Genomic DNA, 23,421 nt, shown 5'->3' with positions numbered 1-23,421 from the left:
AACTGCACAGTTCCTTATAACAGATTTAGATAAATAATAATTTAAAAAAAGTTCACATGAAAACTTGAAAATAACTTGATGTCATGAGTCAAAAACTTTTTTTTTTTTTTTTACTACTTGTACATTTAACGGTAGCAACCTTTTTAAAATTTCATTTGAGTATATATTAACACATTACCTATACATTAACATAAGTATCATTTCTCAGTACTTTTCCCACCCCGTAGATTGAGTACTGGTTTGTACAGAACTCGGTACCTTAAATTGTGACTACTACTTCTTGATTTGTCCACACACCAAACACATCAGATTCCCCACAGAGTACCCCAGAGAGATTAAGAAACACTGGTTTTGAGGTAAAAATGGACATTGCAATAAGCTTATTCAATCTCTCATGATGTAAACATGATGTTACTGATGGGAACAAATCGAAAATACAGTGTTTGTCGGCCCCTTGTGGCCATATGTCCTTCTTCACTCACCCAAACATTCACTGATCCATGCATTCATCTTCAATAACCACTTTATCCCGGTCATGGCTGTGGTGAATCTGGAGCCTATCCTGGGAACACTCGACAAGAGGCAGGAATACAGTCTGGGTGGGATGCCAGTCCATCACAAGGCTCACCCAAACATGTTACAACTAAAATTATAAATAGGAACAAAAAGTCTAAGGGGTGCACGATGGCTTAGTGGTTAGCACGTTTGCCACACACCTTCTGCAGGGGTTTCCTCCAGGGTGCTCCGGTTTCCTCCCCCCGTCCAAAGACATGCATGGTATGCGGATTGCGTTTCCAAAGTGTCCGTAGTGTATGAATGGGGTGTAAATGTGTATGTGATTGTGCCCTGCGATGGACTGGCACCCTGTCCAGGGTGTACCCTGCCTTGTGCCCGATGCTCCCTGGGATATGCTCCAGGTTCACCATGACCCTGAGAAGGATAAGTGGTATAGAAGATGGATGGAAGTCTAAGGACCAAAAATATTTTTGTTTTCCTTGTAACAAAATGTGGAAAAATCACAAACTCACAAAAAAATTCACAGAAAGATTCACAAAACTGAATCCCAAATGTTAACCAGCTGGATATATAGTGAATTCCATATACAAACCATTATTTCACACTCAATGTAGTATATTTAATAACTCTTAGTTGGTCGGGAAAATATTAACCTTAATTACTGACAGTGATATTTAGGATAAATGTGCTTTTGGATAAAAATTTAAATAAATCAGCCAGTCCCGAGCAAATGATTACACTGCTGGCTTAATAAGGATCACAGACATTACCTCTTGGTAGTGGAGTTTGTGCAGGGCCGCTTTTAAAATCTTACTCTTATACACTCTTGACTAATCCCACCTGCTCCCAAAATCTAAATTTGACTAATAGAAGCTACTCCTACAGAAAACTGGGCTGCATTCAAAATCATGTACTGTGACAGTACCTACTGCATTCGATTCAGTACCTACCCCCACAAAATAATTTACTAATTTCACCCACTCCCACAGAAAATTTTATTCATTTCATACACTCCCAGAGAAAATGGGACTAATTTCACAAGATAAATAAATTAAGATAAATTATTTATTTATTTATATATTTTTTAGAAAATCTTAATGTAATTCAATTAATCTCATCATGTTTAATGGGTATTCGTTGTTCTTGAGTTCTGTGTATTTTTTATATTCTGTGCCTTATGTTGCGTGTCAGCAATTTACAATAGCCTTTCCATAAGCATTTCAATGTGCATATTTCTTGGAGTATTGTAAATATTACAGTACATACTTACAAATGTGATAAACCAACTTGACGAGCAAATTTGAATAAAGGTAAGGCGCTCAAACTGGAAACTAGGCCCCCTTCAAGATGGCGGCGCCGTTGCCGTTTCCACCACTAGGCAGTCTCGAGTACAGAAGTAGTCACGTGATGGCGTGTCATGTGAAAGTTAGCGGAAGCTTTGAGGGAAACTCACAGCTAAGCAGGCGACGCGTTGTGTAGAATCGTTCTGCATCATTACAGGCACAAAGTGTTGACAATGTGGCTGGTAAATCTTGTGTGTTTTGCTGCTGTGTGGAATTTGTGCGAGTCAGTGGACGGCGGGATGCTTTTCCCTCAGGAGTCTCTGTCGCGGGAGGTGAAGGAGCTGAACGGGCTGTGGACATTCAGAGCTGATTTCTCTTCCAACAGGAACCAGGGCTTCGATCAGTTTTGGTTTAAACGTCCGTTATCAGAGGTACATAAAACACTGCCTTTTGTTTTTTTTGTTTTTACTCTTACAAAGGAACCAGTGGGGTGGATGATATAACAAATATATCGCGATACGATACTTGACGACATCACGCGATATCACGATACTTGACGACATCACGCGATATCACGATACTTGACGACATCACGCGATATCACGATACTTGACGACATCACGCGATATCACGATACTTGACGACATCACGCGATATCACGATACTTGACGACATCACGCGATATCACGATACTTGACGACATCACGCGATATCACGATACTTGACGACATCACGCGATATCACGATACTTGACGACATCACGCGATATCACGCGATATCACGATACTTGACGACATCACGCGATATCACGATACTTGACGACATCACGTGATGTGTTACAGTTAGTGGAGTGGACTAATATTATTAATAGTAATCATTTTTCTAGGGATGTCAGTTGAAGTCCAGTCTGAAGGAATAACAGTTTTCGGTCAATGGCAAAAGTTTGCCTCTATCATTGTGTTTGGAAAATTGTGCATTTTACCCCCTACTCCCACAGAAAAATGTGACTAATTTCACACGGTTTTAATTTAGTTTGTACCTTCCTGCAATATTTTCTAACACACTTTGTTGTTGTTTTTATTATAAACAAATTAGTAACTTAAAATCACAACTACCAGGATAAAGCAATTACTGAAGTGGAATTAATGAACCATTTTGTTGCCATTTTTGTCAAAAATCTTATTTAACATAATTCAATGTCATGTCGCGTCAGTAATAGTAAATCTAGGGATGTAAGTTGAAGCCCACTGTGAAGGAGTAAGAATTCTCAGGCCAGGGCAAAAGTTTGTCCCTGTCAATTGAAATGTTTTTGTATGCAGCAACACTTTTCCACTTATTAAATGGTAACTATTTCAGTTTTCATTTACTAAAGAAACTCGCATCATGCTTTTTATCTATTTACAGTTGCAGTTAATGTTGTGGAACGTCCATCAGTAGTGGTTGTTCCTGTTATCACTTGTGTTATAGCAGCTATAAACAACTCACACACACGTTCTAAGTTAATGAGATGATAAAAGCAAAAAACTCTCTGTTCTGATGACTTTCCTGTGGAGGAAAACTTGCTGACTGTTACAAAGCACCGACACTGGAGACGTCGTCCATAAATGCCCAAATAAATGTCTTACAGAAAACACTCCCATATCAAATGTTGTTTAATCTGTTTATTTTTAGCCTTTGATTCTGTGGCCTGTCCTCCATACAAGTCCCTGTGAATGAGTTGTTACTATAGAAATTATATGAACCATTTATATATGATCCCAATGAATGGTATAAATCTGATGTAATGTTTTCAAGCATATCCAAGAATTCATTGCAAAGCTGTTACTTTAACCCAGAAAAACGTTTAAGCTGAGCACAGACTTTCACAACTCATTCTCACCATATCTGCGTCTCTGTTTGTGTCCTACTCCAGTCCGGTCCTGTCATAGACATGCCCGTACCCTCCAGCTTCAACGATATAACTCAAAACCCTAAACTGAGAGATTTCAGCGGCTGGGTGTGGTACGAGAAGGAGGCGTGGGTCCCTCAGAGCTGGCTTCAGAACAAGGACACAAGGATTATGCTCAGAGTTGGAAGTGCTCATTACTATGCAGTGGTTGTAAGTTCAGAGAGCTTTTCAGCAGTATTTTTAAATCAGTGACTAAGATACAGGCCTCTGTGACTTGCTTGTTGTGAAACTGCAGTCACACAGCCGTTTAATTTGCAGGACATGCAGAACCATCTCCAAAGTCAATTGCACCCTCTATTTAAAAAAATATATATATTAGTTATAGTTATTTGATTTATTTTTCTTTGAATTGGTGATTGAAGAAAAGAGTTCATGGGTTCATGGTTAGGAGAAATATTCTTTAGAGGTGCCAATCGTTTTTGCCGCATAGTGTTTTGTGAGAAAGTAACCCAATTCTTTAAATAAATAAATAAATACTCCAATTGCTTGAGTAGAAAATTCTTTGTAATGTTTATTACATTCAGTATTTTTTCTCTTGAAGGGTGCTAATAATTTTGGAATTGTAACCATTAGTTGTATTATCAAACAGAGGGTGTTTTATTATAATGAAGCTTAAATTAATTATTCATTCCAAAAGTCACCTTTCTGGTAGCACATGCAAATCAGAAAACCAGTTCCAGTTTGTTTTCCATGCAAAGAAAGAAATAAAAGAACAGTGCAGTAGTGATGTGTTGTTCATGAACGATTCGTTCATTTTGAACAAATCTTTACTATGACTCGGGAAGAATGAGTTGTCTCAGAGAGTGATTCGTTTCCAGAAAGAGCGAGAATTTAATTATATTCTACTGAATTGATTCGTTCATTTTGCTGAACGAGATTCGAAGATCCGAGTCAGTAAAATGATCCGAACTTCCCATCACTACAGTGCAGTCTGATTTATTGGGTCTTTACTTTAAATGTGCAATAAATAACAGATGAGTAAATTCCTTTATGTTGCCAGTGGGTGAACGGGGTCCAGGTGATGGCGCATGAGGGTGGCCATCTTCCCTTTGAAGCGAATATTAGTGATGTGATCCGGATGAATGGAAGTATGCCATGTCGTATCACCATCGCTGTTAATAACACCCTGAACCTGCACACTCTTCCACCAGGAACCATCCAGTACATGAACGATCCTACCAAGTAAGAGCTGTTTCAGAGCCTTGAGTGTGTGGATTTTAACAACTGGCACACATTACATCATCACACACAAATGTAGTTGCAGCTGTTGATGCCTTCCTTTTCCTGCCCCGTGCAAGTATTTTATTTATTTTCTGTACCTAGCCATTTCAGGTATTTCATGAGTTCCTAATGAAGCTCTTGATTAGTTGCATCAGGTGTGCTTGAGACAACACCTGTTTTGCATATTTGTGCTGTTATGAGGGATTTTATTCAGGGGGTTGAATAATTTTGAGACTGGAGAAGTCATTATAAGTTGCATTTTCAGTTGAATTTGGGGAAACCACTTGAAGCATTCGTTGTGTTGAACTATTTCAGTTGCTTTTGTTTGATTTGTTCACTGCAAACAGCTGAAAGTCTGTCAATTTTTAAAATAAATCTGATTTGCAATGGGGGTTGAATCATTTTGATTGCAACTGTATGTTTACTTTATAATTACATCTAATGTTGTGGAACATTCACAAGAGACATTAGGTCTGCTTATCACTTACTTTATAGCAGCTATAAATAGTTGTTCCTTTACCAGACTCTTTTTTTTTTTTTTTTTTTTTTTTAAACCACCCTTGAAGTTTAAATGTCAACAATAAAAAAAATTGTTTTTTTTAAAAATGCAGCTTGGCCTATTGGCGAGCACAAATTCCTCTGTAACAAGTTTCTTAACCCATTTATTATTAGCCTTAGCTGTATTCTGCCTAAGAAGTGCATGTGAATGTGCAGTAACTAGAGAACAACATATTAGAATATGCGTGTTCATATAAACCTGTTATTTAAATGACAGCCAACTGTCAGAGCTGCGGTTATAAAAAATGAATCAACAGCTTCTGATCAGTCAGATTTGCAAAATCAACAGTGCTGTGTTATCACAGTATTTAAATTTAGCCCCCTCTGTTGGCTCCGCCCCTTTCATAAAAAGTCTCCAGAGATCCACACCTCCATTTTTTTTGTTTGTTTGTTTTAGAACTTCATGTTGGTATTAGTAGTGCACCAGATCTCTCCTAGTTTCCCAGTGTGAACACACTAACTCGTGCTAAACGTTTTCTTACTTTTCTGATGCCAGATATCCTGCAGGTTACTTCGTTCAAAACACCAACTTTGATTTCTTTAACTATGCGGGAATACATCGCTCTGTGTTATTGTACACAACTCCGAAGGCGTACATTGATGACATCACTGTGACTACTTCCTTTTCAGACAGTACTGGTCAGTGATATGAACATTTTCGTTTTATACCAACTTGACTTGTTAAAGACTGGACTTGTTAACTTTGTATTGTTCGCAGAATGAGAATGAGTTTGTTTGTTGTAGGGTTTGTGCATTACAACGTGACACCAGGAGGCAGTGCCAAGCCCGCCGTTAAGGTCACGCTTATGGATAAAGATGGCCGATGTGTATCCACTGCTGATGGAACCCTTGGTGTTCTCAAAGTGCCTGAAGTCAACCTGTGGTGGCCTTATCTGATGCACCAGAACCCAGGATACCTGTACTCCATGGAGGTGAGAGAGGATGTGTGAGTGCTGGCTGGAGGTGTTGGTTACATTTTTAGGGGTTTGTCTGTTTCTATTTGTGGAACTACACATGAGATGATCTGCAATAAGACCAAACTAGACTTTCAGGACAATGCTAAATTAATTTTCTGTGTGTTTTTGTTAGAAACTGGCTACACATTGTATGCATTTGGTAATTTGGAATTTTGGCCTCTCTGATAGACAAATGCTGTTGTAAGTTACTTGCAAAAGAATGAACTAGAGATTCGGGCTGTGCAATATCGTATCATCCATCATATGGCCCCATGATAAGAATTCGTCATCCCTCGACAGTGATGATATCGTTGATGACGTGTTTGTACGCGCCACAACGTGGGCAGCTCGCGCGTAGTTTGTAGTTTAAGAATAAAGTCAGAATCGGTGTTTACATTTCAAACTTGTACTTGATTTGAATCGTTATTGTGTTTATATACAGTTTTGATGTTTTGGAGCATAGTTTAAGACTTGTTAAGTCTGCACTATTTAAACATTATATGCACATTTTCAGAAGAAAAGTATTTTCAAGACCTTTCCATTAGTTCTTCCTGGGGTTAGATTATGAATCCTGTACCTATTGGGGTTTGAATTTTCACTGGAATTTTAATTTGTGAATGAAATACATATTTTATTTTTTAGCCTACTTACATGGTATAGTTTAGTATTTGATGATTGTCAGGATTAAGTTTTACTTTTTTAGATTAATGTTTGTGTTTGCCTGGCTCTCGTGGCCGTATGTTGATGCGACTTGTGGCCAAAAATATATTGTTGAATGTTACTATTTTCATATCGTCATTTATATCAGAACCACAAAAAATACCATGAAATATCGTGATATAGTTATAAGTCTATATCGCCCATCCCTACACCCAAAGTTAGCTTTGTATAATTGGTTATGGTTATAGGGTTTTTTCTGTTGTTTTTGTTTGTTTGTTTGTTTTTAAAAAAAGAAGTGTTTTCTTTGTACAGTGACCTCCACTAATATTGGCACCCTTATTCTCCAGCCTGTCACAGTCGTGTTAGTATACTAGATAAAACTTACCAAATTTCCCCTTGGGAATCAATAAAGTAATCTCCATTCATCTGTCTATCTATCTCTCTATCTCACTATCTATCTATCTATAACCCACATCAGCAGACGCAAACAGCTGGAAGCACTCGTTCTTGCCCAATATAACAGAGTATATAATATAGAGAAACCCCAGAACACCTCCTGTCACAAAGAGCTATCATGAGTACTCTTAACTAAACAACTTCTCAACTGGTCATTGATACAAAACTCCACACTGATGATAAATCAACTATTGGTCAAATAAATTAGAGAATAAATGTCTTATGTGAAAACTCCATCAGTTCTGAGTGGTGTGCCATGAGATTCTGAAAATTTGGAAAGTGCAGTGGATGGAAAAAGGTTGGGAACCACTGTCTATGGTTGTATTAATGTACAGTAGCAGATGTAGCTAAATCAGCACTTTTAGTTGTTTGACATGCATTAACTGTGGTTCACGCAGGTTCAGCTCACAGCGGAGAGTGGCAGTGTGGATTACTACACACTGCAGGTGGGTATTCGCACCATCAAAGTCACCAGTACACAGTTCCTCATCAACAACAAGCCCTTCTACTTCCATGGAGTCAACAAACACGAGGATGCAGATGTGAGTACCACCAGAGGGCAGCAAAACTCCTGAAATACGTTTTACTACAGCTTTTTGAGCTGGTCTAGAACCAGTTAGTGAGTTAGTGAATCAGTAAATTGGATCATTTGAAGTAGCATGCCAATATGAGTAAGATGATTGCCTCTCTTCCTCTCTGTATGTGTTATTTTTCTACCTTTTGAGGTTATGGTGATCAGTGTTGTACCATTTTGGAGTTGGGTTTTTCAGGGTTAATTTGAATCAAATTACATTTCATAAATTAAAAAAAACAGATCCAGTATGCTCAAGTTCAGTTGAGTATGTTTGAAGGTGCTCTGTGGTGTGTGTGTGTCGGGGGGGGGTAGAATCCAAAAAAGGTCATCCAAGGCACGCTTCCAACTGAAATTATTTAAAAAGCCTTTATTTAAATGTCTTTCCTGGTAGAAATATTGCCTTGAAGATGGCATTTCTGCCAAAATACATGGGTCTGCAGCTCCTTACAACCCTTGATTTTAATATTATACTAATTATACTAATAAATGAAAATATATGGTCTTCAAGTATACCAAAATGAATGCTCCAGCAGTTTTTAAACACATCTTCTTTCATCTGTAGCATGTGCTCAGCAGCAATTTTTTCAAGCCCATGTTACTGTGGTGCTGTTTCAATGTTAATAAAAGCAATGATGCACTATAGCACTTTTATCATTATTGCAGCTCCAAAAACTACTAGCTGCAGTTATTCCTGATAGTATACTGTAAATATGTTTCCTCTTGTGCTATAGATTCGAGGGAAGGGCTTTGACTGGCCTCTCGTCGTGAAAGATTTCAACCTGATGAAGTGGATGGGCGCAAACTCATTCCGCACTAGTCATTACCCCTATGCTGAGGAGATCATGCAGATGGCTGACCGCCATGGCATTGTGGTTATAGACGAGTGCCCCGGAGTGGGCATCAAAGACATGTAAGATATAACAAGCTGTGTTAAGTATGACCCACCGATTGTAGTGCATAATTGCTTTATTAACTATTTACTTCCTCTTCAGACGCAGCTTTGATAATACCTCACTGGCCCATCACCTGGTCGTCATGAAGGAGCTGGTGAGGCGGGATAAGAATCACCCCTCTGTGGTCATGTGGTCTGTAGCCAATGAGCCAGCAGCTGAGATGCCTCCAGCAGGCTTCTATTTCAAGTATGAATTAACAGAAATACTTATACAATCGTTACAGGATACACATTTAGTGTAATATGAAATAAACTATTTTATTTACTTTCAGAAATACACCTGAAACATATGTTTTTTATATACTAGTACTGTTTTTTGAAGAAAAAAAAAACACATTATGTAGAAAAGACATCATTTTCATGCAATCAGATGTAGAGTATAATTCCAGTTCACCTTCTTTGTTGCCTTGAGGGATCTTCATTCACTGTGGTAATGTTTTAAATGAGCCTTATCAAAACATTTCCTTGAACAGGCTAATATATCCACTTTTTTTTTTTATTTTTTTTTTTTTATAAATATGGACCCTCACTTCCTTTCATGGAAAGCCTTGTCCTGGTTGAAGGATTTTGGCTTGTGTTCACGCTTCCTGGTTAATTTCCACTGGATGTTTGAAAGGTGTTGAATTTTTCTGTTCTGAATTGTACAGACTGCAAAGGGCAATAGTGACTAGAACTTACTTACTGAGCTTATGAAAGAATAGTGTCTGAGCTTAGAAAGACTAATGCAGCATTTCCGTCATATTTACTTGTGTGTGTGTGTGTGTGTGTGTGTATGCGTGTGTGCGCATAAATTTATCTTTACGTTTACGTAACTAAGGGAGTTAAGCTTCTTATTCTAAAGCTTGTAATTGTATGTGTGCGTGACTGCAAGGTGTGTGTGACTACAGGAATCCAACGCCACTTCTAAACACACAACACTAAACAGGTGGAGCTCAAATACCAGTGTAGTCACATGTCACCATGCTGGGATTGTCTCCTTCATACAATCAGCAAATTCAAAAAGCCGTCTTCATTAACGTGGCGTTACGGCTCCAACGAGTGGTTCCTACTTTGATCTGGTAGCCTAGGGCTAGTGTGTGAAACTGCTTTATAGGCATTTTAACAGCATGCAGATGTTCCCCTTCTTTCTTTTCAGGGAAAGAATGATATTAGAAAATTTCTGCTGCATTCATTTGCGCAATATTTTATTTGATTTTGTTGCATATTTAGTATGTTCTTCTTATAAAACCTACTTTAGCCCAGCACTAGGCTTAATCTAAGTGTCTTGGAATGTTCTTGAATGTCCATTTTTCTTTTCTCTCTGCAGACAACTGATAACGTACACACAATCTTTGGACCCAACACGTCCGGTGACCTTCATCACAGACAGTAACTATGCCAGAGACCAAGGAGTGAGTCTGTTTCGTCACTCATAATTTCACATCATTTCAAGCTTCTACCTTTATCCACAGTCAGTTATATGACTGTCTAGGTGGTAACATTCCTTTTGAGATTCTGGTCCATGTTGACGTGACTGCATGACATAATTGCTGCAGATTTCTCATCTGCACATTCATGCTGCGAAGCTCTGGTTCTAGCACATCCCAAACGTGTTGGAATTAATTAGCCATGATAAGATGGGCAAATTGTGGTTATGAAGGGATGCTCATGGTCGGAAAAATATACTGATATTCTGTGGCATCCCAACGATGATTGATTGGTATTAAGCGGCCCAGTGCGTGCAAGAAAACCTTCCCCACTCCATTACACCACCACCGCCAGCCTGAACTGCTCTCACAATGCAGGTTGGGTAGTAGTACATACGGGGCAGTGATGGCTTAGCGGTTATGGCTCTGGGTTACTGATCGGAAGGTTGGGAATTCAAGCCAAGTTGGGTCCTTGAGCAAGGCCCTTAACCCTCTCTGCTCCAGGGTTGCTGTATAATGGCTGACCCTGCGTTCTGACCCCAACTTCCTGGCATGCTGGGGTATGCGAAGAAAAGAATTTCATTAAAGGCTCATTATGTCGCAGCAGAAATCGAGATTCATCAGACCAGTCATGGTTTTCATCTTCAAAGTCCTCATTTTCTTCAGTCTGTGCTCTCTGTAGCCTCAGGGTGGAACACGATGTGGTGTTTTTACAGATGTGCCACGTTGCTTTTCTGCTCAGCGAGGATGTAAAGAGTGGTTATTCGAGTTACTGTAACCTTCCTGTCAGCTCGAACCAGTGTGTCCACTATCCTCTCATCAACAAGGTGTATCTGCCCACAAAACTGCCACTTACTAGATGTTTGTTGTTGTTTTGTTTTTTTCTTTTCTCCACACAGTCCTGTGTAAAATCTAGAGAACGTTGTTCGTGAAAATCACGAGAACCAGCTTGTCTGGCACAAAAACGCATGTCACAGTCAGTCACTGCGATCACAATATTTCCTCATTCTGATAATTGATTGAACTGATAAATTGTATTGCTGACACATTGTTGACTGATTTGGATAATTGCATAAATAAGCAGGTGTACAGGTGTTCCCTAATAACATGGCCATTATGTCTACAGAGATATTATGTTTACAGATCCAATACATTTATTGTATTTACTGCTTTAGTTCTGCCTGCTGCTGATGATAAAAATGCGAGTCATTTTCACTTCCTCATGCCAGAGGTTACCAAGTCTGAAAAGGCATACTTTATCATGTCTCACAAACACGCTCACGAGTAACTTCAGGAATTTAGCATGAAACTCTGACTCTGATAAGCAAATTGCTACGGCTAGCAATATTTCATAGATATAACAGACCCTGCTCTTGTTGGAGTTTGTGTATATTGATCTCTAATTTGATTTCTGGTGTATTTTATAAAATTCACAATCTATAAATGTCTCAACATTTTAAAATTGCTTTCTCTATAGAGCTGACATCTAGTGGTATTGTCAAGATCACATAGCCTAGAACACTTTCTCTACTATAGGACCATGGTTGTTGAATAGCAGCATTTTCAGCAAGGAGAAACCAGATCAAATATTAACTTAACCTAGATGTCACAAATTGATTATTTATTTTTTTAAGCTTCTGGGTCATTTCCAGATCATACTGCGTTAGTATCAGGTCTCTGGTGGTGCATGCACCAAAAAAAGTGAGCTTTTCTTTTCTTTAAAGAGTGCAGTGTTTAGAAATTTAATTGTGTTTTTATTATGTGTATGTTAATCTGATAAAGGGCTCCATCAAGTAATATTAATGTTGCTGTCTTTTTTTTTTTTTTTTGTTATTACAGTATTGATTGAAAATCGAATAGAATTGGTTTAATCTAAAACTCAGTACAACTCCATTGAACTCTCATTCTCACGCTCAAAAAAAAAAAAAAGTGAAAACATTCTGCTAATGTGAATTTTTTTTTTTTTTTTTTTAATTATTATTATGTCCGTCCGTCCGTCCCCCCCCCCCCCCCCCCATTTATTTATTTATTTATTTATTTTTATTGTAAAGTTTTTAATCACCCCTGAGAAAAGAGTTCGTCCTGTCTATGGGAGCTCATGAGTTAGGATTTTTTTTTCTCACACTGTAAGTTGTCCTTGGCAGCAAAAAGTGTGAGAAACTCCTCTTTAAATTGATTTCAGTATGAATGCAGCTACCAAAGTACGCACACAGAACACCTCATCGCAGATGAGCTGTGCATGACTGAACTGTAAGTGAGTTCAAGTACATGTTTAAGCCTGTACTGTATTTCCTCAGGCTCCCTACGTAGACGTGATCTGTGTGAACAGCTACTTCTCCTGGTACCATGACCCTGGGCATCTGGAAGTCATCTCCATCCAGCTGCACAGTCAGTTTGACGACTGGTACGGAAAATACAAGAAACCCATCATACAGAGCGAGTACGGGGCAGACGCTGTAGCAGGCCTGCACAATGTGAGTAATAATTCTGTTATTTGTGCAGGATGGAAATACTTTACCTGTATGCGTGTGATATCTACTACATGTAGTTCTGAAAAAGACTTTCCTGAAATAAAATATGTTTGAAACGAAGTAAACATTTAGCATTTCAGAGTCTGCTTAATCCCAAAAGCAATTGAAAGATTTCATTTAAACCATTCCAGTTGCAGAGCAGGAGCATTGTGGAATTTTGAAAGCCAGTGTCTGATTGCAAACTGGATTGATTAGGCTTATGTTTGTTTCTCTATGACTGGTAGATAACCAACACCCTGATTAAAGTGTGACATTCACTGTGTGGGGAAATCGCACTTGGCTAGCCAGGTTTTAGACTTATTTAGGCTGACTGACTGTTTTTAGCACATCTGATTCCTCACTTAACATGATCTTTGCAGGCTATTTTGTTGAAATGTTTTTATGGTTTGTTGATGTGGCCAAAACCTGTTTTTACGTCTTTGTCGGTTTGCCAGAATTTAGCTACATTGTCATCCCACATGTTCTTTGCTGAATTGCCTTGATCTAAATCTACATCTGGGTTTCTGTAAAGCTACTTAGTGATGGTGTCTACTGTTAAAAATACAATGCAACTAAAAATTTAATTGAATTTTTAATGTGGATCTGTACGTTTGTAGTCAAACGAGACTTATTATTCTGTGGGATGTTGTCTATTTAAATTGTAGATCTGTACTAACTTTAATGGCTGTTTTTAGTATCCATGATAAAGTACAAATTAGTACTACATTATGATACTGTTTATTATAATAAATATAAAGTGAATAATTAATTTGAAATTACCGTTCCACATGCTCTAGAGCTCAAGACCTGTATTGCACCATTTTACATGACCGTTTATGCACGCCTATTTATTTATTTATTTGTTTATTTATTTATTTATTTTCATCCAGGACCCCCCGTTTATGTTTACTGAGGAGTACCAGAGAACTGTCCTGCAGAACTACCACCATGTGTTTGATCAGAAGAGGAAGGAGTTTGTTGTGGGAGAGCTCATCTGGAACTTTGCTGACTTCTTGACCGCTCAGGGTAAAAAACGCATGCATCCATTTTCTCATTCATTAAGAACTGATTAGTGAGGAATTTCCCATTCATGAGCAAGAACTGATTAGTGATTATAACTCTGTAGTGCTCTAAAGCTATCGTAGTAAAACCTTTAGGGGGGACTAGTCCATGTAGGAGTACATGGACTATTTCTTAATATAAATGCAACTTTAAATATCACTCTGGCCTGGTTTTTCTAGAGTCAGATTCTAGCCTAGTCTCTGAGTCTCTCAAAGTACACTGCCTGGCTAAAAAATAAGGGCGCTGTTTGGATTTAAATAAGAAAATAATTAAGCGATTATGATTGGATCATTATTGGAGTGATTTTTAATATGTTTCAGCTGGCAACCATTCTTTTAAACCTAACTGATGCAGTGTATAGCTTCTCATTTCTTAAACGGCCATGTCGGAAGACGTGTCCCGTGGTCGTGGAAAAGATGTTACTGTGTTTCAGAAGGGGCAAAATATTGGCCTGCATCAAGCAAAGAAAACAACTAAGGAGATTGCAGAAATCCCTGAAATTGGGTTTAAAAACTGTCGAACGCATTATTAAAACCTGCATTGGTTGTGTTGGTTTAAATTAGGCTACTAGTTTGATAAATATAACCAACATTTGGTAAATATCGCAGGCAGGCATGAACAAAAAGAATGTGTACTAGTGGTGCAACAGAAAAGCTTTTGCTTTATCGCACTGCTAGATCACATTTTCTGCTTCTGTTGTTTTTTTTTCTTCAGGTAGGTAGGCAGGTAGGTTTCATTAAAAAAAAAATTATGTTGTAAATAATTATTTGCTCACCATGGGTTCAAATCCAGATATGAATATTTGGAGCACTTGGCAGATGCCAATAGTGATATTGTGTTACACCCTTAGCGTTGGAAAATTGCTGTTATAACAGGAATAAGTACAACAGCATGCCCCCATCATGTTTTATTTGTTAGATAATCCCCTTTCTCTCTTTATCTCTCCAGGCATCACTCGTGTGGTGGGCAACAAGAAGGGCATGTTCACTCGGCAGCGGCAACCCAAAGCAGGAGCGTTCCTTCTGAAAGAGCGCTACTGGAGGATCGCCAATGAAACAGGTGTCCTGTCCACGTGGGACAGATACCCCTGCCTGTGAAGCCTCTACCTTGGCTGCCATGTTACACCTGTGTGTGTGTGTGTGTGTGTGTGTGTGTGTGTGTGTGTGTGTGTGTGTGTGAGAGAGCGGCCGAGAGTGAGAGAACTACAATTATTAGCTGTGAAAATTAGTCAAAATATTTAGACTCAAAATAGTGCCTTATGTCAATGAGTTAAAGATCAGATTTATGTTTCTGGCTGAGTAATTCAGGGAGGATTTAAAATTTGAACACAATTTTTAATCCTTGTAAACAGCAATAAAGCTGTCAATCGTATTGAACACAAATCAGCACGAATGTCAGGATGTTGTAGGTGTACGAGGTTAACAACACTAGTACCGCTTAAATAGCGGTGCATTGCCCAAGCTGGACTGTGCAAAAGTAGATGTTTTCTTCTCACTGCCTGTTTGGGTACCAAAATCCAAGCTCAGTTTCCCAGCGTGCAATCAACTTTCATCACCATAGCATTCAGTTTCTCCACTAATGTTTCAGATTTCAGTGTCAAAATAAGACTTTGTATCTATTAAGGCTATGAACAGTGTTATTTCATTTCAGTTTTGGGAACATGATGGAGTGTGCCTGTTATGTCTTCAATTATTTCAAGTAATTGAAGCATTTCAAGTCTCTCTTTGTTTCCGTGACGTTCCCGACATGAACTGCATTCCGTCCTTGTTCGCGACCCTGAGAGCAGCTTTTTAAAAGCACACAAACCAATACAGGCATTTTTCTTATGTTGGATTTAACTGATGTTTCGTGTGAGGGAATGTAGCGACAAATTTGATCACCTGTGTATTGAAACAGAGATTACACATCATTATTTTCATATGCACATATAATTTATGTTAAACGATCTGGAAAGATCCACCTGCTGCCTTTATTTGTGCTTCGACTCTTCCGACTTGAACACATTCCTGGCTAACAAGTGAAGACACATCCTGTGATATATCACTATGCTGGTTTACTACCGAGTTACTTGATAAGCTCACTCTTTGGCAGTTGTTTATCTAATACAGTGGATATAAAAAGTCTAGGCACAGGAGATGCCCTCACAATTTGACGGCTCTAGAATGTTTTTGCATGAAAGAGTGAATAAATATTGCCAAGTCAAGATGTGCCATGCTGACTCTTACCTAAAAAAAGACTGAGTGGTGTAATAAAAGTATTAGTTTATGCAATAGGTTTATTGTTTGATTTCTGTTTTTTACTTTATTTGTATACTGTGTACAAGGTGAGAAAAATTATGATTTATCTTAATTTCAATCATTTACTTCAGGAAAAACTGCCATTTTAACACAGGTGTGTAGACGTTTTTTATCCATCGTAGACAGTCAGGACGTGCCGAGTCGTTTCAGATTTCAGGATTTACTAGTAGACCTACTTTTGATGAAATGACTGCATTAATATCTCATTATTACATGGAAATGATACAAGTTGGGCATGATTAGCAGATGTTTGGGAAGAATCGACTGTAAAAAAAAAGAAAAAGGGCAAGGCCTTTTGAGGCTCACCGACTATCTGATGTCCTCGCGGTTTGTTTCTACCGTTAGGTTTAATGGTTTTATTCCCTCTTGGCCGTTCTGTGTATCAGTTACATAAATGGCTTTTTGTTAAATGGCTTTAATTTACCTTTGGATATGTGTAATGTTTTTGGTTTTGTTGTATGGTAGTTTATTTTTTCCCTAAGTATTTAGGTTTTTGAAAATTGTGATACCAAACAAATTTTTACAACTTGTACAGCTTTTTCCCTTTCAATAAAGATCGAATTCATATGTGATTTGATTAATCTTTTTTTTTATTATTGACAAGAATAAGTGTCGGCCTACTTTCCTGCAGTATTATAGTATTACATCCATTATGTGCAGTTGAGTGCAAATGTTTGCATTACCCATGAATTCCAGGTCCAATAAAAAGAACATTTATCTCCAAATAGCAAACCTCCAAGAAATATAAAAAATTAAATGTAGGCATGTATTAAAAGGTGACAAGCTAAAATATCGACTGAAGAAGAACTAGGCAAATGGTAGATGCAAGGTATTTATATTAATACAATACTGAGAAAGGGAATCTTTGACTAATAATATAACATTTTCAGATAATATTACTTGTGATGTCTAATAATAAATGTCTAAATAGGGAAACAATTCACAAATGTTTTCATTATGATGTCCTGAGGGTTTGTATTCAACTATAAATGAGCCCTCTAACCAACCACGTTTTTTTGTTTTTTTTTAAATCATGTGCTGTGATGTGGTTCAATAAATACTGAACCACATCACACATCATACTTTATTTAAATAGCGCAGGCCTATTTTGAACCACATCAGTTAATATTTGAATACACAAATTGCTATTGCAATATAATTTCTTGCAGGAGTACATCACCAGTCAATGAATGTACTCTTAATAATCTTATCAAATGTGAACGTTTAGGATTTTGCATGGCAGGATCTGGTTCCAGATCATCTCATTACAAAATATTGCAACTGATCAAAAGAGAGACAAAGAGAAGCAACAGCTGAGGGAATGTTTTAATGGTAGACCAGTTCCACACAAAGACACTGTCTGTACTGTAACTGTTCGGTCTGGGCTTCCAGCTCATTCGCATATTTTGATCAGTTTAATACAAATGTTGTTTTTTTCTATGCTGTCATACTTTTTTCCTTGTAACACTTCTTACATGTCATTAAATAAATAAAAAAAAATCCATTTTTGATGTAAAACATACTTGGACGAATATAGAAACAAACCTGAACACAAAGAAATTCCCAGAATTTTTCAGCAATCATGAAGTCCACTATCCATCCATTCTCTCGTAAATATGTGACGAAGATAAGATTCTATACACCACTTCCTCCACTGGTTACATCAAACCTCTTGAAGTTGGATTAGTTTGTGCCTGCCATATCCTAGTGAATCCAACAGATCCTAACATACAGAACAATATCCTATAAACATGGGCATGGTTTTTGAACATTTCTATTCCTAAACAAAATTCAAAACACGCATACACAGCTAAAGATGACAAACAAAAGGTAATAGGGTAAAACTGTATAAAAGCAGCCATTTTGTTTGGAAAAGAAGTGGGTGGGTGTGCTGTATGTGGTTTTAGATGGGAGGATGAATCCTCGCCCGGAGGAGAATACTGCATGTTAAGGGAACACCATAGTCATTCTTAACTGACCCTCAGGAAGGCTTGCAAAGTTCGGTCACCTCTCTTTGCATAAGCCGTGGCTGCCCAGTTGGTCTAATCTACTGAAGGACAAACAGAAGGCACTTATTGAACTATAAACTGGATGCAACATTCCTATTCTTAGAGTGGTCCATTTTTATATTGTGAGATCACAGGGTAAAATGATGTGCACTAAAGATCTCTTCAGACTTTCTACATTGACTGATGATTTGCATTACAACAATTTAACTTGACATCGCTGGAAAGTAAGTGTTTAACTAAAGAAAACAATCAAACTGCCATATTACACTTGGACATCATACAGACAAATCTGATTACACTTGGCAGATCTCTAAATGATCTTTGTGTGTATATGTGATTTTCTTTTTAGTGATACTATTGAACACATACAGCAAAGAGCTTGAGGGAGGCATGAATACAAGAAAGTCATCCTGTTTCACAAAAGTCCTGACTTTAGACATTGTGATTGCAGTCAATTCAAGCCCTGATCTCCATTAAAGAACTGGCTGGGTTTAAATCTGTTGTTGACAACTACTGAAAAACCTTCAAGGACAAGGACACAGTTCAAGGACTCACAGTGACGTGATTAATAGTTGCAAGAGAAAACTGGCCTTACACTGATGGGATATAAGCAAACACAAGAAGATGGTCTGAGATGTAATATTCGTAATATTTAGTGACGGTCTCATCATATCCGGCATCTTCAATAAATCATCTGCTCAAAGAGAAAACCCTGGTCTTTGGCAACCCAGACTCCGCCATCATCCAATCAATCAGGAAGCATCTCTACTTGCCTGTCAATTCAAACTGCTCAGTCTGAAGCACTGAAAGTAGAAGTTGTATTTGTTCGGGTTTCAAAACCAGCAAAATCTCTGCCTGGATCTTTCACTTTGTCTGAAAGTAGGTACATGAAGCTTTATCAGGTTTGCATGAATATGGTACAAATATGACATGGCTGAAGAGCAAATAAGCTTCAAGCATTCATTTCAATAATAGGCAACTAACATGACCACACATACTGTACAGACACACTACACCACACTACGCACCCAAACATAACACATTCTTGTCTCTGGTAGAAAGGGACATATCAGATTCTCAACTCAGAAATTGGGGTCAAGCAGACAGAAGCGCTTCACTGTGTTCATTGTCTCTTTGGAACGTTCAAAGAATTTGAGGGGAAGATTTAAGGGGAAGCACTGAGAGGTAGAGACTGTAAATGATGGGTAACAAGTTCTACTTTCATATGTTGAGGAGGGCAGTTTCCTTCAGAACTAGAACCTCAGAAGTGTACTTGTTTCCTTGCAGAGTACCAATAGCAAAGTCATCACCTTGTGACCCTGACCCCATGTGTGTAGCCTATAAAAGGTCACAGCTACATCATGTTCGTCCTCTCTTCACCACTGCCATGGAGTTGGAAAAGATTTAGTTCAATCTTTACTATCAAACAAGTGTGCATTAACACAGATCTTGGGTGACTATAACTCTAGTGTTTGACTTACTATTGTCACCATGGTTGACTGTGTCCTTAGAACAGACAAATGGCCTACTGTTTATGATGGTGGAGTACCCCAGTCCATAACTGCATAAATTCATTGTGAACTTTTTTCTACCTCTTATATTTCAGAGCAGCTTGGGGAGCTGTGAAGATGGACAAAATCATCCATCCATCCATTTTCTATACCGCTTATCCTACAGGCGAACCTGGAGAATATCCCAGGGAGCATGGGGCACAAGGCGCGGTACACCCTGGACGGGGTGCACAATCCATCGCAGCGCACAATCACGTACACATTCACACCCCATTCATTCATGGACAAAATCAGTGAACTAAAAATAATTTCGAACCAGAGTACCTTCGACAAGAACCTTGGCTTTTGTGGACTAGTCATTGTCTTTTCTCTTACGCTGCATGACAGTGTAAGAGTAGGGGGCGAAGCAGTACACCACTGCAAGAACCAAAAACAGACAGAAGGCTCTGCTGATCAGTTACCATGATGGGAAGATTAAATGATACTACTACTTTGAAATGAAGAGGACTCACCAGCAGGCATGAGAAAAAAAAGCTGAAGAGAGCTGTTAGCAGCAAAGAACCAGCACAACAGTGCATAACTGCAAGGAACTCAGTACAGTTGCCTCACATAGAGACAGACCCTGATGTACTCTCAGTGGCTCATTTTCTAAACTTGAAGAATGCGTCTACCCTGTCAGAGAGGGCTGAAAGCCCACCAACAGAGGTTGACTTAGTGAAACTAAATTTGGGTTTTCCACTTGACACAACTGATGGAATGCTAAACCATTTTGTGGTACAGTCGCTCGAGCAAATGATGTGGCTAGTCCACAATGTACCTATTTCCTTTGAAAGCTTTTCTACACATTCAAGTGTGCACTAAAGCTGTAACCTGATAAAAGAACAACATACTAGCTGCTGTGATAGATGCAGAGGCATTAATGTTGAGATCCATGCCTCCAGTAGAAACACCAGTGGCCTCAATAGTGGTACAGGATGATTAAAGCTCTGCACTAAATACAAGACAGAGGCCAAAAGACAATGTATGTTGTTCCTGTCCTTAATAACTTCAAGTGCAACGAGTACTGATATCTTGGAGGCAGCATTCCAAGCAACAGGAAATAAAACCTGGCACACTGAAACTGTGGAAATCACCCACTCAGACCAAATAAGCCCAAACAAGACTAATGCATAATACTAACCAATACAGATTTGTTCAACTTAGTGTCTTGCTAAAAATAACCAATTTGTTCACACATGAAACCCATTCAGTCATCATCTAGCCTGTGAACTTCTGTTTCAGCAACTCTAAGAGAGTTAGGAGAGGAATAAGTTTGAGACTGGAGAAGTCATTATAAGTTGCATTTTCAGTTGAATTTAAGGAAACCACTTGAAGCATTGGTTGTGTTGAACTATTTCAATTGCTTTTGTTTGATTTGCTCATTGCAAACAGCTGAAAGTCTGTACATTTTGACAATAAACCTGATTTGCGATGGGGGTTGAATCATTTTGATTGCAACTGTAGATATGGAAGAGAATAACCACTAAAATGGTTTTGTGCCAGATCAGGGCATGACCACAATTCACCAAAAGTATCAAGGCATCTTGAAGTACCCTTCCCTTTGAGATAGTCATAGCACTCAGGGCATTCACAACTGACCTTAGGTGTTCCCCTTAGGGTTCACCTCTGCAGCACCAGGGTCTAAGCATCCTCCCTGATTTGGATGGTTGGCTGCCTTGTAGGCAGCCCAAAAGCAGGTGATGGGCCAGACAAAGCTGATCCCAGATGCGGAAACACTATGACGAAAATTCAATTACAAAACAAGTCGCTTGACTTTCACAGACTGGTTACTAGCACGATGCTCAACTTGAATGCTATTTGAGGCTTTTTGATGGAAAACAGAGCCATGTCAATTTTGGATGCAGTCATAAAATTGCAAGTGGCCACACCACATCTCTCGTATGCAGACTTTTCAGTAGTTAAAACTGGAAATGTTGCCCCACAGACCATTTCAGTGCTTGCTAAATCTACCAGCCCCTGTGCAAACAGGTAGATTATGACATATGTATGGAAAAACTTAAAAATTCAAAAGAAAGGTGAAAACAGGGCTTGACATCATCCATAAAAACATCCTTGAAAGCTGTATGGTTAACGTGGAGACGTTTTCAGAACCCCTGCAGTGTAATGCGGACCGATAATGCCATGGTGGTGCTTTACATCAACTACCAACGAGCACAAAATCGCAAGAGATGTTTGAATGGCAACTAGATGCACATTTTCTGTCTCAAGAGATGCCTACCTGTAGAGCTGATGCAATCAGAAGCAATGCAGCAATCCTGTGCCCATCGAGGGGCAAATTTACAAGGACCTTAAGAAGAGTAAGTTGGCCTGTTTTGCAAACAGAGAGGCTTTTCACGTTCCAACGTGCTTCATGGACAGGGCAGAGACAAACGCTTTGGGCCAAGATGCACTGGCAGACGACTGGCCAAAGACGTATGCTTTTCGTCCCAACGGTTCTTGTGGATAAACTTGCAGCACATCCAACTACGCAACCATTAATGCAGACACTGGGACTGACCCCAGCATACTGGCATACTTGCAAAGGATTAGACAGTCGTATGAGTAAACGTGCACGTCACCTGTGTATGTAGTAAGTGGTAAGTTTGTTGCTATGGTTCAAACAAAGACTTTTTGCATAAACAATGTTTTTGCAGTCAGTTACAACCATGTCTTTTTGGGTCTACACGAAAGATATACGTGGCACCATTATCTGAACAGAGTTCTAGTTGATGGTTTGCCAGTGGGACTGCATGAATTAGTCACAAATTTTCCTCAGAATGTAGAAACGTGCACAGAACGTCTCCAACCTCCATGCAAAATTATAATTCAGCATTCAATCAGTTTCTGCAACTTGCCATTTGAACCAACAGATGATGGTTGGTCTTTCTCTTGACAGCATTTTTGCTGGCCATCACTACGGCCAAACGAGTTGGTGACTTGCATGAGCCATCAGCCAGCACACAGTGTACCAAACCCCTTCCCCAGTAAGGCCTGTCAAGCAGTATGCTGAAGTTATGGTCAGCTAGGGGGTTACTGACCAGCTGTTTGTGTGCATTGAGGTGCAGCATAAACACTTACAATGTCCGAATCAGAATGATGGTCATTAATAAAGTATGGCATCAGCACCACTTAGGAGCGCTGCCTTTTGTTTTGTGGCAGAGTGCAATCAAGATGTGCTACAAACCCTCAGGATGACGCTGATATATAGCCACGAGTAGTTCCAAATTAAATGCAAGGACGTAGAACAAAAGGTTACACAACTAACCGTAATTCTGTGACCGAATGAGGGTTCGCAATGACATTTTGATCATTTGGGTTGACGACAATGGCTATTGACAAGATGCAGACGTTTTACAGGCTACACATCTGGGGTCATAGTCTTGAGGTCAAACCTTTGCTATTGGTACTCAGCAATTGCACTAGTTCCAAAGGAGACCATTCTGGCGATCCTACAACCAGTTAC

General features: G+C 38.9%; 1 protein-coding gene and 1 long non-coding RNA gene across 2 annotated transcripts in view; one reads left to right on the top strand and one right to left on the bottom strand.

Annotated features, from left to right (window-relative positions):
• Positions 1–3,746, bottom strand: part of LOC128629368 (uncharacterized) — a 65,769-nt gene extending 62,023 nt beyond the window's left edge. The window contains exon 1 of the long non-coding RNA XR_008393738.1: positions 3,679–3,746. This is a non-coding gene — a long non-coding RNA (uncharacterized LOC128629368). The remainder of the gene's footprint in view (positions 1–3,678) is intronic.
• gusb (glucuronidase, beta) lies at positions 1,929–16,971 on the top strand. Its single transcript, XM_017459638.3, has 12 exons — positions 1,929–2,230; positions 3,712–3,897; positions 4,748–4,929; positions 6,023–6,165; positions 6,271–6,458; positions 7,997–8,140; positions 8,904–9,082; positions 9,165–9,311; positions 10,431–10,515; positions 12,828–13,004; positions 13,931–14,066; positions 15,051–16,971. The coding sequence occupies exons 1-12, from the start codon at positions 2,033–2,035 to the stop codon at positions 15,197–15,199; spliced, it is 1,914 nt and encodes a 637-aa protein (XP_017315127.1). The 5' UTR covers positions 1,929–2,032; the 3' UTR covers positions 15,200–16,971.
• Positions 16,972–23,421: the final 6,450 nt, after the last annotated feature.

The sequence above is a fragment of the Ictalurus punctatus genome, chromosome 28, assembly GCF_001660625.3.
Source record: "Ictalurus punctatus breed USDA103 chromosome 28, Coco_2.0, whole genome shotgun sequence".
NCBI classification, from domain to species: Eukaryota; Metazoa; Chordata; class Actinopteri; order Siluriformes; family Ictaluridae; genus Ictalurus; species Ictalurus punctatus.
The sequence above is the reverse complement of the archived record's forward strand: the minus strand, read 5'-3'. Positions and strand labels throughout refer to the sequence as shown.